The following is a 14,438-nucleotide window of genomic DNA, read 5'->3' on the forward strand; positions in this document are numbered from 1 at the left end:
TCTCTTTCCTTCAACCTTGACAACGAAAACCCACAATCGTTGGCGGCAACCGCTCGATCTGTCTCCAGTCTCATGGTCGATCTCCTCATTCTCTCTGTTTTCTCGGTAGTTCACGCTCGAAGTCTTCGTCGCGTTGTCTCACTCTCATCAAAAACTCACTCTCTCATTCGTTGGAATGTATTTATTTCTAATTCTCGGTTGAATGTGAGATCTATCACAAATTAGTTGTTCAATTTCTTTGTTTGGGGGTTTTCATTAGGATTTTTTGTGTTTTGAAATTTGGTTTCCGAAGTTGGTCAAATCGCTGAGGTTTATTAAATCGAGAATGCTTTCCTGATGCAAATGCTTTCTTTTCATAGGATTGACTCAAAAGAATAATCATTATGTTAATCTCAAACGATTGAAACATCAAAACTGTAAAACTGGAGATGCATTCTATATACTTGATTATTTTTTGGGTAGACATACATAATAATAATCGACATTCATTCATTATTATTGGATGATGTTGTATTAAAGGATGCCTTCTATCGGTTTGCCACATGAGTAATCATTATTTTGTATTCAAGGATGATAAATATGTTGTCAACCGTCAAGAATAATAGCCTTTTATTATTTAGTTTATTTTCTACTCTGTTCGATGATGCTCATATATTTTTGTAATATATTAACATGATTATTATTGTTGTTACTTTTGTTTAGGTTGTCGTGTTCTACTTGTTTACATTGTGTTTTATATTTGTCGTCAATTGCTTCAGAGGGAGTAAAACTTTGTGGATGTAGTTGATTGTGGTTTTGTTTCCTATTGAAAATGAAGTTGTGTTTCATTGTCCTATCATGTCATTAATTGTGTTGGCATGCTTTGCTTCATATATATATATATTGATAGGTTTTCTTTTGGTCCCTCATATATAGGTTGTGCATGAGTTGATTTGATATCAAATTGATAGTGGCATTATTGTTTCACGAATAGAGAGATAAGTATGTGGTCTTAATATTTCTTTAGGTTGTTGTGGTCTCTTCTATTGGCAAAACTCTTTTGATTCATGTGTGGTGTGGTTCATAGTTCTTAAGAGTTCATGTGTGGTGTGATTCATGTTCTTCTATCTTCTTCCATGCGCTTTAACAATTGTGTTTTAGTGGTGTTTGTGTGGCTTGGCAACATGTCATGTTTGTTGTATGCTTCTTTGCATTAGGTTGTTTTGTTTAATCAAATCTAATTTGGTGTTTGGTGTGATGGTTATTACTTTGTTTAGAGTTTTGAAAGGGAAAGGGTTTGAGGCACTGAGGTAGGAAAAATGTCAACACTGTTTTTACGCTTCAATTATTTTCTTTAATTAACATGTTTATATACTTTTGGCCTTGCAAGATTCAGTTGCAGCTCCTTAAAGAGTTAATTACCTTTGATCATTATTTTCCTACAATATGGTCTACAATTTCCGTTGAATATATCATCTTACAAAATTGAGAGCTTCATTAGCTATTGTAGAATTTGTTGAAGTCTTAACTATCTTTATGGACTGCATTTGACACTCGTTTTTATTTTTCTCCTCCTTACAACAAAAATTCAATTCTCAACCATTACACTATACCCAATTGATTTCATGTGGTCATTCTAGCCTTGTCTAGTCCCCAATGAATCTATGATGAATGTCAATTAGTTTGTTTGATTTCATCATTGTTTCATGTTTCGTGTTTTCGTGTTTTTGTTAATAATAATCATTAACTCTTTTTATTCGGTCTTTTATCCCCTCAATGATGTGGCATTAGTGATATCCCAACAAACATTGACAAAGCAACACTAAACAGACATATCGTTAGTTTTAACGGAACCACTTAATAAAAAGATAAATATAAGAGACATCTCACATTGATTTTTGAATTCTGCTCTACTCCCAACACATTTTGCTCGCGCCCAGCTGATTTGCGAATTATACCCCTGCGTGAGTTAAGTCACGCAACGTGACTTAACTCACGCACCTTGCACCTTTCTGTGACTTAAGTCAAGCTCCTTTGGTCTGTGCGCGAGTTAACTCACGCAAGTTGGCCGGTTGGTCAGAGCTCAAGAACACACGTTTTTTGGACTTTGGTCAATGCATTTTAATGGTTTTTACACGTTATTTTTTTAAGTTTTTTCACCTTTTTTACTATATTTATGGTAGATATAACCTATGTTACAATCTCCCCCTATAAATACACCTTTAAACTTTTCCATTTCCTCACACCATCTCACTCTCCTCTTCACTATCTCCCCTTATTTTTTTTTCTTTTCAATAGTCTCTAGTCTCTCTCTAGTCTCTCTTTACCCTTTTGAGGTATAAAGTGGTTAGTTTTGAGATAAGTAGTGAGTAACCGACTTGGTAAAATGATCAACCCTTGGGATAAAATTAAATTTGCTTCTTTTTACCCCAAAAACTTTTTACTGTGGGTAAAAAGAATCTTCTTGGGGTATTAAAAGAACCAGATTTAGATTTAGCCCAAGGGTTGATGATGTATTTTCCCCCAAGAAGGCTGCTCACTACTTACCCCAAGGTTGACCACTTTTTACCCCAATAGGGTAAAAAAAACTTTTTACCCCAAGAGGGTAAAATGAAAATAAGTAGATTTAGTGAATTTGAATCAAATGTATCAATTATTGTATGAATTCTATTAATAAAATGAGATGTTATATGTATTATTTTTGTTCTTTTCTTTTTATGTATATTTGCTTTTATTTTATGATTTTGTATTTAATGAATAAATTCGAATAAATATTAATTTTGTTCATTCCTTTTTATTTATATTTGCATTTATTTAATGAATAAATTTGAATAAATATTTATTTTATATGAATAAATAAATTAGAATAACGTAAATAAATAAATTATAATAAAGTAAATAAATTAGAATAAAGTGAACAAATAAATTAGAAAATAAATAAATTAGAATAACGTAAACAAATAAATTAGAATAAAGAAAATAAATAAATTAGAAAAAAGTAAATAAATTAGAATAAAGTGAACAAATAAACTAGAAAATAAATAAATTAGAATAAAGTAAATAAATTAGAATAAAGTGAACAAATAAATTAGAAAGTAAATAAATTAGAATAAAGTAAATAAATTAGAATAAAGTGACTTAAGTCACTCTGCGTGACTTAACTCACGCTGCATCATTTATGTTGCGCAAATTTTAACACTTGCGTTACGTAATTTACTCAAAGGTATTTTAAATATTTAAGTTGGGCACGAGCAAAATGTGTTGGGAGAAGAGCAGAATTCTTAATTTTTTGCCTAGTGATATGCAAATTTAAGAAGAATTTTTGTAAAAAGTTAGGAGGAGGGGTAATGATCGGGTGATTGATCATTAATAAAATAAAATAACAATATAATACAACCTCCGTCCTTAATTATGAGACCCTTTTGAAAATTTTTTTTGTCCTTTTTTATAAGACCTCTTTGCTATTTCTCATTACATTAATTATTTCTTTACCATCATATCCATATTTATTTTGCATCTTTTTCTTCAATCAACAATAAATATTATGTTAAAAATATTATGTTTAATACTATTTCCAACTTTCTTAATTCCTGTAAATAGATATTTAGGGACGGAGGTACTAGGTAATTTCTATCATTATCTAATCTAATTAATATAGCTTCTAATCTAACGGCAGTTAAGATGAAAACGTAAGTACACCCTATAAAACACAACACAAAAACCCATTCACAAATAACTGAGAGACGTGTTTACGAAAACGACGTGGACGTGGTGTTAGATCCGCAAAAAGATTAAAATCACCGTAAGATCTTGACACGTGGCCTTAGATATTTCACATTCTCTCTCCTAAGTTTTCCTATAAATGCTGGTTCAACCCATGCTTCTACATCATTCAGAAGCGTTTGTTTTGTTGTGTTTGTTATCTTAAATCTTTCATCTTTTGTCGTGTTTGGTATCATCATCTGACAATGTCTTGCTGTGGTGGAAACTGTGGCTGTGGAAGTGCCTGCAAATGCGGCACTGGCTGTGGAGGGTAAGATTTTCATTCATGTCTCTTTTTTTGGTTTTTTTAGTACCCTTTTGGATGAATTTTATGTAGAACTTATGTGTTTGATTTTTTTTTGTGTTGGTGAGAGGGAGATTGTTATCTCATATATTTTTTTTTTTTAAAACTCGATATCTGATCAAATACTGAGGAGATCAATTTCACCGTCCACCAACTGGGCTCTCATTTAAAGCTTTGAATGACCTAGTTCATATAAATTGACATCAATGGATCAGAGGATCACACTCGTGTTGTGATCGTGTTTGATCCTTTGTTTTTTGCTTTTTAGAGAAAGTTTCATTTTTTATTTTCATTGAAAGTTTTTTGTTTCTCTTGATTTGATTTTTTTGGTACCTTTTTTGATGAATTGCATGGAAACAAAATTGTGTTTTAACCCTTCCTCTTATGTTGGGAAAATTGTGATCTGATCACCTATTTTCTGTTTTGTGAGGTTTTTGTATTTTTTATTTTGTTTCATGGACTTTTGATTATTTTTTGAGGTAGCCTCTAGTATAATTTGAAGAATTTTTTTAATTTTTGATTCATTTTTTAGCACCCTTTTTGTTTAATTTCAAGAAGAAAAAAATCTGATTTTGATTGATTTCAAGGGTACCCCTTTAGTTTAGTTAATTTATAAGAGTTTTTTTTGTTTTTGTTACAAATTACAATACATTGCTTTCTGCATGTATTTTTCATTTGCTTTTATTTTTATGGCTACCCTTCTTAATCAACAGTTGACTATAATTATTCAAAGATTGTTATGTTTCAATTTCTAAATTTTTAACAAAATATTTCTAGGAATCATGAAATCACAAACTCTTATGTTTTGTCAATTTTACTAAAACATTTGATTTATTTTTTTGAATTTGATGCAGCTGCAAGATGTACCCTGATTTGAGCTACACAGAATCAACAACCACTGAGACCCTTGTGATGGGAGTTGCATCTGCCAAACCCCAATTTGAGGGTGCTGCTGAAATGGGTGCTGAGAATGATGGCTGCAAGTGTGGTCCAAACTGCAACTGCAACCCATGCACTTGCAAATGAACCTGAAAATGAGAGTTTGAAGCAGAGATGGGTCTTACCCCTTAGTGGTGATAATAACTTAATGATAATAACTAGTTTAATATTATGTATGTTTTATGTGAACTCTAGTGTTTGGTTTAAACTCCAAACACTATTTTAGAGTGTAATATAATAAAGCTTCTGTGTGTTTAAACCCTTTGAGCAATTTTTGTGATAAGTGTGCTTTAACTATGGTTGTAAAAATAAGGACACAAAAGTGCTTTTATTCAGCAATCCAAAATGATAGTGAAAAAATTTGGTTAGACAAAATATTACATATAATTTTGTGAATTTTTGAAAGTTAATTTCTAACAAAACTATAAGTATGTTTGGAATGGCGTTTGATTTTGGACAAAATCGTGTTAAAAACCACAGCAACGCAGAAGCTTGATATACTTCCTCCGTCCCTATATCTATATGTAAGCACTCTTTACCTCTAATAAAAGGGTGCTTACATATAGGGACGAAGGGAGTATTAGCTTCAAAATTTTCACGACAACCATGCATTGGGACAAGGTATTGGATTGACAAACGCGTATGCAAACACACACTATGGTGATTATGTTAATTTAATAAATTCATTTAAATTTAAAATATTTAAAAACATGGAGAAAATGATCTTACACAATATGACAAAAGAAAAATTATCTATAACTGAGATATTTCTGGTATTAGGAAAGCACACTAACTCTTCCATGTGAGTGTTATAAAACTGACAATGACATATTAGTTTGTGATGGATAAAGATGAAGTACAAACACATGCATAATGGATTTTTCCCATTAAAGAAAACAAGATATTGGCTTCTGATTCAACGTCGTTATCATATATTGTTATTATTATGTAACACATCACCCTCATTTTTCCTTGAAAAAAAATGTAGATGCTTCTTGAATCATTGGTTTTCGCTTGAAGAAATTTACTTTTTTTTTTTTGAATCGGTAAAATATTATTAACCAACAAGCCCGTGCAAGAAGCACTAATAAGCTTGGGTGGAAAAAAACAAACAAGGGGAAATCGGTTGCCTTACAAACACCGGCTCAAACAAAAACCCCTTAAAAACCACCCCTAACAAAGGAACAACCAAAAGAGTAATGACGCCGACATGTACAAATGACAAACCACAAGCATACCCCCACGTCAACACCTATGCCAGCCGAACCTGCTAACACGCAGACCGCACATCTGCTGGCCTAACCGAACAGCACTGCTGCTACTCACAAACAGAAAACAGCACAACCCCAAAAACAACGACTTGAAGAAATTTATTTTATTAGTAGTAAAACTAGTAATAAGCTTTTATAATAAACTATAGCATTAAATACTCCCTCCGTTCCTATGTGCAAACACCCTTTGCATCTAATAAAAGAGTACTTATATATAAGGACGGATGGAGTATTTTTTATGTGGAAAAAGTGAGCATTATTATATGGTAGTAATTGGGAGCAACTAGCAAGGGATAATGTTACGGTTGTTGAAATTTAACATTTAACAATGACAATTTGCAAATTATTTCTACCTTTTTTTCATGAAAAAGTGGACACTTCTTTGTCAACTACAACAGAAAAAGAGGGAAAATAAATGCCCATTGGAATGGTGCAATGGTTCATCCTTCTTTTGAAAAGGAAGAAACGGATGACAATTTGATGGTCTATAGGTGTTGACAAACAAGTACGTGGAGAATCATTTACCTTCCACTTTGTACGAATGAGATTTATTGGCTTATAATTATTGGCTTGGAGAGAATTTTTTAATTTCTTAATATCATTAAAAATATTTGAAAATTATAAATACTCCCTCCGTTTTAAAATGAGTGTCGTTTTAAGTGTTTACACACATATTAAGAAATGCAATGATTAAAAAGAAAGAGAATGATTATTTTACCAAATTATCCTTATTAACTATTGATTAGTTTTAAAAGTAATACTTTGGAAGTAGTGTGCAAAGTATTAATTGGAGTGTACAATTGAAAAGAAAAAGTTATTATTGCATTGGAAACTGAAAGTGACATTCATTTTGAAACAAATTTTTTGGCTAAAGCGACACTCATTTTGAAACGGAGGGAGTAATATTTATGTTTTTTTTTTTTGACAGAAAAATAATATTTATGTATATGAGTAAAGAAATTAACCTTTTTGAAAACGTAGATTGGTCTAATCAATAAGAAGTTGATTCATATTTCACAAATATATAAGTTCACTTTTAGTTCTAAAAGTTAGAACCTTGTAAGCGGTCAATAGGCAATGAATTATTTTTTTTTTTTAGGGAATGAACTATGTTAGTACACTTTTTTGGGTAGAATTATGTTAGTACACTTTTTTTTGGGTAGAATTATGTTAGTACTTATGTTAGTACACTTTAATCTTTTTTATTTTTTTGAGGGATAGTACACTTTAATCTTTTTTATTTTTTTTTAAAGAAGTACACTTTAATCTTGACAATTGTGCTTTTGAATCTTTAAAATTCAATTCACCAAAATTGTTTGCTTGAAACATCTTTGACCCTTATTCCACGGGTGGAATTGAATGCACTTGGTTGGCATGACAATCAATACATAGTGATTATTATATCGTATAGGCCTTGTTCTTATCTTAGATTGATGAGTAATCCAATTAACAATGAGAGGTTCTATACAATAAGAAATTCTTAACAGTCACGCAGTCGGAATATTAGTGATCGTTTAATCAAATTGTTTTGTGAAACATCGAGTATGTTAAAAATTGTTTTGATTATGTTTAAGATATATTATCTCTAACTAGTGTTTCATCTCCTCTCCAATATAATACTTCAGTTCAAAAATCTATCTTCATATTAACAAGTTAAAATGAACACATTTTAAAAAATTAAAATAAAAAATGTCTTTACAAAGTAAACAGAGCCTTCATTATATTTTTCAAAGATTGTCTTAAAACTTGTGTATGCTTTTGTGTTAACCCTCTAGTTTCTAGGAAAGAAGGACACTAATAATCTAAAGTTCGACTGAAATATAAGTAAAGTTTGGTAAAAAATTGCTCCATTCAAGGATCAAACTCAAATTCTTCTGAACAAATCGTAATTTTTGTGGAGTTCATGAACCATTTGAGTTCAATTGTTTGATTATTTTAAAGAGACATTTATCACAGGAAATGTATTTTCTTAGTACATCACTCCATGTTTTCATTTCAATCATGTAGAAGGCTAAGAGATGTAGCATTCAATATTCATGTCATTTAACTTTACTACTGGACTAGTCATTGTGAATTTGTCAAGATTCATGAATAATGCTAACAAGAGACAAAATTGCCTGGTGGAAATAATGACAGTTTTGACACCATACATTAAAAGAATCACACCTTTTTGTTAATGCAAGTAAAATAATCTGTGCTTTTGTCTTGTTACAAATTTACAATACACATACACAACAAATTGAAATATGCTGCTAGCTGCAACAATACTACAAATTAATTGAAAAGAGTAAAGAACTACTACACTTGCATTTTACCAAAAGACTAAGAAAGTTACACACAATGTTATTTGAGAATAAAAATCAATTGAGTATTGAATCTTCTGCTTTATCATCAAAGAGTTTTTTTGCAGCTTTAGTGAACAGGTTATGAGCCTGCCAAACAAGTAGTACAAGTTAGAATTTTGTTCACATTTTTATAACTAAACTAGATTTTCAACTAAAATTTCATTATGCTTATATATATGTAGTGATATACCTGCTTCAAAGACAGACCAATTTTCTCCAGGTCACTTAACTGCAACATGCCAAAAAAATGTATCACTAAAAGCATCTTGATGAATTAATTGTATCTGTGTTGTAAGTTATGAATTATATTTATACTAACCGATTTTAGTGGACTTTCTTCTCTGAGGTCTATAATGTAATCTGCCATTTTGTCTCCTATGCCCTGAAGGAATACAATGATTGAATCCCAAGTATTAGAAAATGAAGAAAAATCATGTCACTTTGTTTCTTATTTTCAAATATTGTACACGAGATATCTGAAAACAAGAAACAAAGTGAAAATAATGTGATGGATGTTTGGATGAGCAGTGAGTTTGGCAACATTGTGATTTCGTTGAAGCTTTAAAGTGTAATTTTTGACAAAATTAAAGTGGATCGCCGTGATTCTTCCAATCTCATCGTCAATCCAAACATGCACATGGTTGTTTTGTAATCAAAAGTAAAAAAACAAAAAAGTTAAAACAGAATGATTTCTCAGACCAAAATGGACCCTAAAGAATAGTGCAATAATGAAAAACTGTCAGATAAAGAGACTATTCAAACTGGACATTCATGTGGCAAGCAACCGTGCATGTACCTTTAACTCTAGTAACTCCTCTCTGCATTTAAAAATTAAACAGTGTTAAGGCACCTTGAAAGAAGGCTCACCGAGTATAATTTAGAAGTTATGCAAAATACAAGGGAGAATGTTATTTACCTGCTTGCATTATTTAACAAATCAACGTATTCTTGAACTAGACAGTTCTACACATTAAAAAAAATAGATTATGTGAGAAAGGAGATTCACAAATTCCATTTTGTTAGTGAAGTTAAAACAACTAGGTGTACCTTCAAAGCAGAACTTCTTGCACTGAATTTGTCCAGTGGAGTGCCATTTTCCTGAAACCCTTTCTTAGTGGAGCAGGTTGCAGAAAAAGGTGTCCGTGTCAAAGACATAGTCTGAAGATGGTTTTGAATACCATTGATGTTGACGGGAGAGAGAGCTTTTCTTAATGGACTTTGTAGTACTGCTGGTACATCTTTGCTTAAGGGTTCATCTGCATACAAAAGCATGTGCTTCAAGCTTTAGAAAGCAAAGTTATATTAGACTCTACCATGTATTAATCAATGTATGTGACCATAGTTCGGATCATAGTACCACACATTCATCGCAATCAGTAAATCGAAACTGTTGGATGAAGATCAAACAATTCATATTTTAAGCTCAGTACATCGAGTTTTAAAAGAAACCAGAAATATGAACCGTTTCATATTTATCCAACTGTTCTGGTTGGCCAACTACGGTGAATGCAATTACGACATTTCAAGTACAGAGTCCATTTTCTTTATAATATCGAATAAATGCAAAGTGCAGGGATCACACAAGTAATGACATACCAGGTACATCATTATATGATTCCAATGCTGCCTTATTGGCCTCATGCTCAGTCTCTCTCTTATCATTGTCCTCAACACCAGAATGCATGTTCTACATAGCATTAAATATTATTATAGTCAAGAAAAATGCAAATATTTCCAATGCATGAAAATTTAATATTCATCAAGACAAAAACAGTTCCTTGTACTTTTTGATAATGCCTGTCTTTTTCAGTATTAGTGGCATAGTACTTGTAATTAGTGAACTTTTTAGTACGTGTCCTTCACTTGTGACACTCACTCACCTTTTTGCAAGAATCAAAAGCAACTTCACCATCTAGTAAATTTCTAAAAGAGACACCAAAGGCCCTGCTTACACAGTAAGAGAAAATATCACTAACAGAAAATCAATGAGAAAATCATACTCCATAATTTTATTTTCAATGATCAGACCATAGTTACCTCTCAGTAGTATGTTGAGCTTTTTGGTTGACGAAAGTTCTGCCACCCTTCACTGAGCTATTGAAAGTAACTGATCTCCTAGCAGAGGTAATGGTGGAACCAGGAGTTTTTTGCACAACTGGAGAATTAAATGCTCCAAGTCTTTGTTGTGAGCTCTTTATCTTACCTCTTGATTCTAGCCAAGCTTTCAATTTGGCTTCCATGTCAACGTTACCTTTTGGTGTCTCTAGTTTATGAGCTGAAGGTACAAAATTAGAGACGTGCCTTGATCGAGCAGCCAAACTAACAGTATGAACAGATTCCTGATATTCTCCTGGATTCTGAAATCACACATAAAGGGCTATAATTAAACACTGAATATCTAATTTAGAGTTGCATACCGACTAGTTATGACACGAGTAATGGTTATATAGTTTAAGCAGTTCTTGCCTTTTAAAAAATCAGAGTATATATTAGATCTGGTATCAAACCTAGATATTTGTTTTTCTATCCACAGTTGTTGACGTTTCCAATGTCTAGTCTAATGCGGGTGGAATAACAGAAATCTCGAAACTAATCAGAATTAATAGGGGAATTAAGCTAAGATGCAATTCTCTTGGTCATTCTAATGGTTGAACAAGTAACCTACAACTTATATATCACCCCCTCAAGCTCTTTCTTGTCATGCATATCAAATCCAATGAACCAATATTAAATGAGAGGAAAAAAACTATAAAACTTATAGCTTTACCAGGCAGGCAACCATGAGGGCACGACTAGATCCCCCTAGAGAGTCCTGCAATATACGGGTCAATTTGCTGTCCCTATAGGGTGTTCTTGGTTTGTTGTTGTTCAACGCATATATCACATTTGACAGTGCAAACAAGGACTGATTTATCTTAGCACTCTCTTGAAGACGAATCCCTTCATTGCAGCTCCTTCTATTGTCTTCATTACCTGCATCAACTTTAAACGCATTATGTCCTTCCGTTGCTTGGAATACATCAAACCCATTACCCCAATTGAGTGGACGGTAACCTGCCAAGTCTATGAGGTTCAGTTTTCCACATACAAGACTTCCATTCCCATCAGGAGGAGTCGATAGTACAGATATCACAAGCACTCCATGACTCCTGCTGGATACGTCATTGAGGCCTGTGTGTGCAGTTTTGCGCCTCTGAATACCACTGGAGAAGACCTCTTGAAATTCGGACATTGTATTTACAGGAACTTGAGATAGTCCCCTGAGGTGAATATGGCCATCTTTGTCATCCAAAACTGAAATCTCACTTGCTTTTAACTCTAAGAGGTCGTAACATCGGTCCATGTAGACCTCATAGTATGAAATTTGAGCTGTGCTACCAGTGTTTTGACAAATAGACAGGATAGTGGACATTGCCAACGGCATCAAGCCAGGTTGTTCTTCAGTTCCCTGAAACACCAAGCATCGTTTATTTCAACTACACAACACAAAAAAGTAAGAAACTGCTAAAAAATTAAACAGGCACATAAAAACAACCAGGCACTACCAATATCAAGAATTCAAAAGTGGATCAGTTATTTTCAATCCTCATTTTTGGTAGTATAGGAAAAAGAATACAAAGTCTCAGTAGAAGTGAGAAAAACTCTAGGGAGAAGACGAAACACCAATTACACCACAGCTACTACATCCCTAATATACGATTAGGGTTCAGTCCAAACTCCAAAAGCTACATCTTATGAAGCTGTTCCAGCACCTTGAGATAAAATCATTGCAATAGAAAATAAGAAATATACTAGATAAATTACTCCTCCTTCCACCAAAATTGCTAGAAATGCTCTCTTCATTTACCACCGGCATTAATACCATTAGAGTTTGTACAACCTATGGCTATAACCATCTGAGCTGAGCCAAATTGTGCATAGCCAAAGGATCCATACATTATTGCACTAGATAAGGCTCAATTTATGAATGATGACATAATTCACTAACATATAACATATACTAACTACAAAAATTGACCGTTTTACCATATTCAGAAAAGTATAACCATAACCTATGTCATGGTTAAACAAGAAAAAGAGTACTACTCCTCACCACCCTCTGAACTCAAACTTACATTTACAACCAAATACTAAAAATTCAATAAATCTACCAAAGGTGGGTTCGTTCACTTTCTGATCCCTCACATAATCACATAATTGTTACTGTCAACATAAAAAATTGACATTTCACAACAAAATTAAACTAATTAACATACATAGATCACACTCTCTCACCTGCATATACCAAAAACAAATTAACAAAATTGACATTTCACAACAAAATTAAACTAATTCACACATATAGATCACACTCTCACCTGCATAGTATATGTCTTTCCACTACCAGTAGCACCATAAGCAAACACAGTAGCATTACATCCACCGAAAATAGCCGGTATCATCGGACTAACTTCTCTCTCAAATATCTGACCCACATTGTTATCCTCTTGATCAAAGAAAGAATCCAACTTGTAACACTCATTCCGACTAAAAAACCAAAATCAAAAACCAAAATTCAATAACTTAACTAATCATAATTCACAGTAACAATAATAATAAAAAAGTGAACTTTTTCTAAAAAAAAAATTGAATTTTTTTGAAACCTGGTAAGTGGGTCTTTGAGATAAACTGCTACATCATTTTGGGATTGAAAATCTTGATCTAAAAGTGAGATACAAGAAACTGGGTCATCACAATTTCTTGTGGTTTCGTGAGAGAGGAAGGGTCTAACCCTAACTATGACCCTTACCTTGGAAACTGAAATGGGGTTGTTATTGTTAGAGGTTTTTGGTGGGGTGCATGAGTAATTAAGAGTAGTAGCCATTGATGTGAGAAAGATTTGATTTTTGAGAGAGGTTGATGAGAATTGTTGAAGATTGATGTTGAAATTGAGGAGTGAGAGTGGGAGAGGTTTTTGAAAGTAGTGACCGTTTGTTTTGGTTTGGATTTTGACGCACTTTTGGTTTGAATTTGTCTATGTGAAGTAAGATATTTTGCAATATAAAATTATACTCCCTCTAGTCGAAAAAATGAACTTTTGAGATTCATCCATTAAATAATGTATTTGGTCAATAATATAAACTAAATACATTATTTAATGAATGAACTTAAAAAGTTCATTTTTGCTTATATTAGTGACCGCAGGGAGTACATTGGTCAACTATGTTTTTGGATAAATTTGGTCAACAATTTTTTGTTTTCCTTTATATTTTACTTCATATGTTCCATTTTAACCGTTATTTATTGACATTTTACACAAATCAAGACAATCATTAAATGTTACTTCCCTCGTTCTTATATTTAAGCACCTTTTGCATTTTTCACATTTCTTAAGAAAAGTTGTTAGTGCAATTAACGTGTTTATTTTGTGTGTTAATATTACCAAATTGTCATTTGTTTGTATGTGTATTGAATTTGAATTTTCATATTTCAAAACAAGTTAGTAGTATTAAGGCTAAAGTGCAACTTTGGCCCCCTATCTTTCAAAAAGTTGCGATTTTCGCCCCTTAAGTTTGAAAACTACAATTTTGGTCCCCTATGTTTTAGTTAAATAAATGAAAAATATAATTAAAATCATTTAAAAAATTAGGAAAATTGAAAAATTAATAAAAAAATTAAAAAAATTCTGAAAATATTAAAAAAATCTGGAAAAATGAAAAATTAATAAAAAAATTGAAAAAAAATATTAAAAAATTCTGGAAAATTGAAAAATTAGTAAAAATGAAAAAATACGGAAAAAATTTAAAAATTCTAGAAAAATAAAAAAAAATCTGAAAAAATACGGAAAAAATTTAAAAA

General features: G+C 32.1%; 2 protein-coding genes across 3 annotated transcripts; one reads left to right on the forward strand and one right to left on the reverse strand.

The window, feature by feature from the left end:
- The first annotated feature begins 3,866 nt into the window (after positions 1-3,866).
- Positions 3,867-5,243, forward strand: LOC146907441 (metallothionein-like protein type 2). The gene is made up of 2 exons (XM_085727286.1): positions 3,867-4,012; positions 4,900-5,243. Exons 1-2 carry the CDS (start codon positions 3,948-3,950, stop codon positions 5,069-5,071), a joined length of 237 nt encoding a protein of 78 aa, XP_085583412.1. The 5' UTR covers positions 3,867-3,947; the 3' UTR covers positions 5,072-5,243.
- Positions 5,244-8,406: 3,163 nt separating this feature from the next.
- LOC146907442 (ATP binding microtubule motor family protein) lies at positions 8,407-13,614 on the reverse strand. 2 transcript variants are annotated; one of them, XM_085727288.1, is made up of 13 exons: positions 13,244-13,614; positions 12,959-13,127; positions 11,655-12,048; positions 11,368-11,573; positions 10,638-10,957; positions 10,481-10,544; positions 10,197-10,287; positions 9,648-9,856; positions 9,517-9,563; positions 9,397-9,418; positions 8,920-8,982; positions 8,791-8,829; positions 8,407-8,687 (listed from the first exon to the last, which is right to left on the reverse strand). In XM_085727288.1, the coding sequence occupies exons 1-13, from the start codon at positions 13,462-13,464 to the stop codon at positions 8,616-8,618; spliced, it is 1,917 nt and encodes a 638-aa protein (XP_085583414.1). In that variant the 5' UTR covers positions 13,465-13,614; the 3' UTR covers positions 8,407-8,615. The 2 variants fall into 2 exon arrangements, with proteins under 2 accessions (XP_085583414.1, XP_085583413.1); XM_085727287.1 differs by having other exon boundaries at positions 11,368-12,048; positions 13,244-13,609.
- Positions 13,615-14,438: the final 824 nt, after the last annotated feature.

This window comes from Medicago sativa, chromosome 7 (genome assembly GCF_051527215.1).
Source record: "Medicago sativa cultivar Bolivia chromosome 7, Bolivia_mono, whole genome shotgun sequence".
Classification (NCBI taxonomy): domain Eukaryota; kingdom Viridiplantae; phylum Streptophyta; class Magnoliopsida; order Fabales; family Fabaceae; genus Medicago; species Medicago sativa.

What these genes read in the sequence shown, in the direction of transcription:
- LOC146907441 (XM_085727286.1), top strand. Translation starts at nt 3,948, where the DNA reads ATGTCTTGCTGTGGTGGAAACTGTGGCTGTGGAAGTGCCTGCAAATGC. An exon ending in TGCGGCACTGGCTGTGGAGG is followed by an intron (nt 4,013 to 4,899) that starts GTAAGATTTTCA and finishes AATTTGATGCAG; the next exon opens with CTGCAAGATGTACCCTGATT.
- LOC146907442 (XM_085727287.1), bottom strand. Translation starts at nt 13,464, where the DNA reads ATGGCTACTACTCTTAATTACTCATGCACCCCACCAAAAACCTCTAAC. An exon ending in GAAAGACATATACTATGCAG is followed by an intron (nt 12,049 to 12,958) that starts GTGAGAGTGTGA and finishes TTGGTGTTTCAG; the next exon opens with GGAACTGAAGAACAACCTGG. An exon ending in CCCTCATGGTTGCCTGCCTG is followed by an intron (nt 10,958 to 11,367) that starts GTAAAGCTATAA and finishes GTGTGATTTCAG; the next exon opens with AATCCAGGAGAATATCAGGA.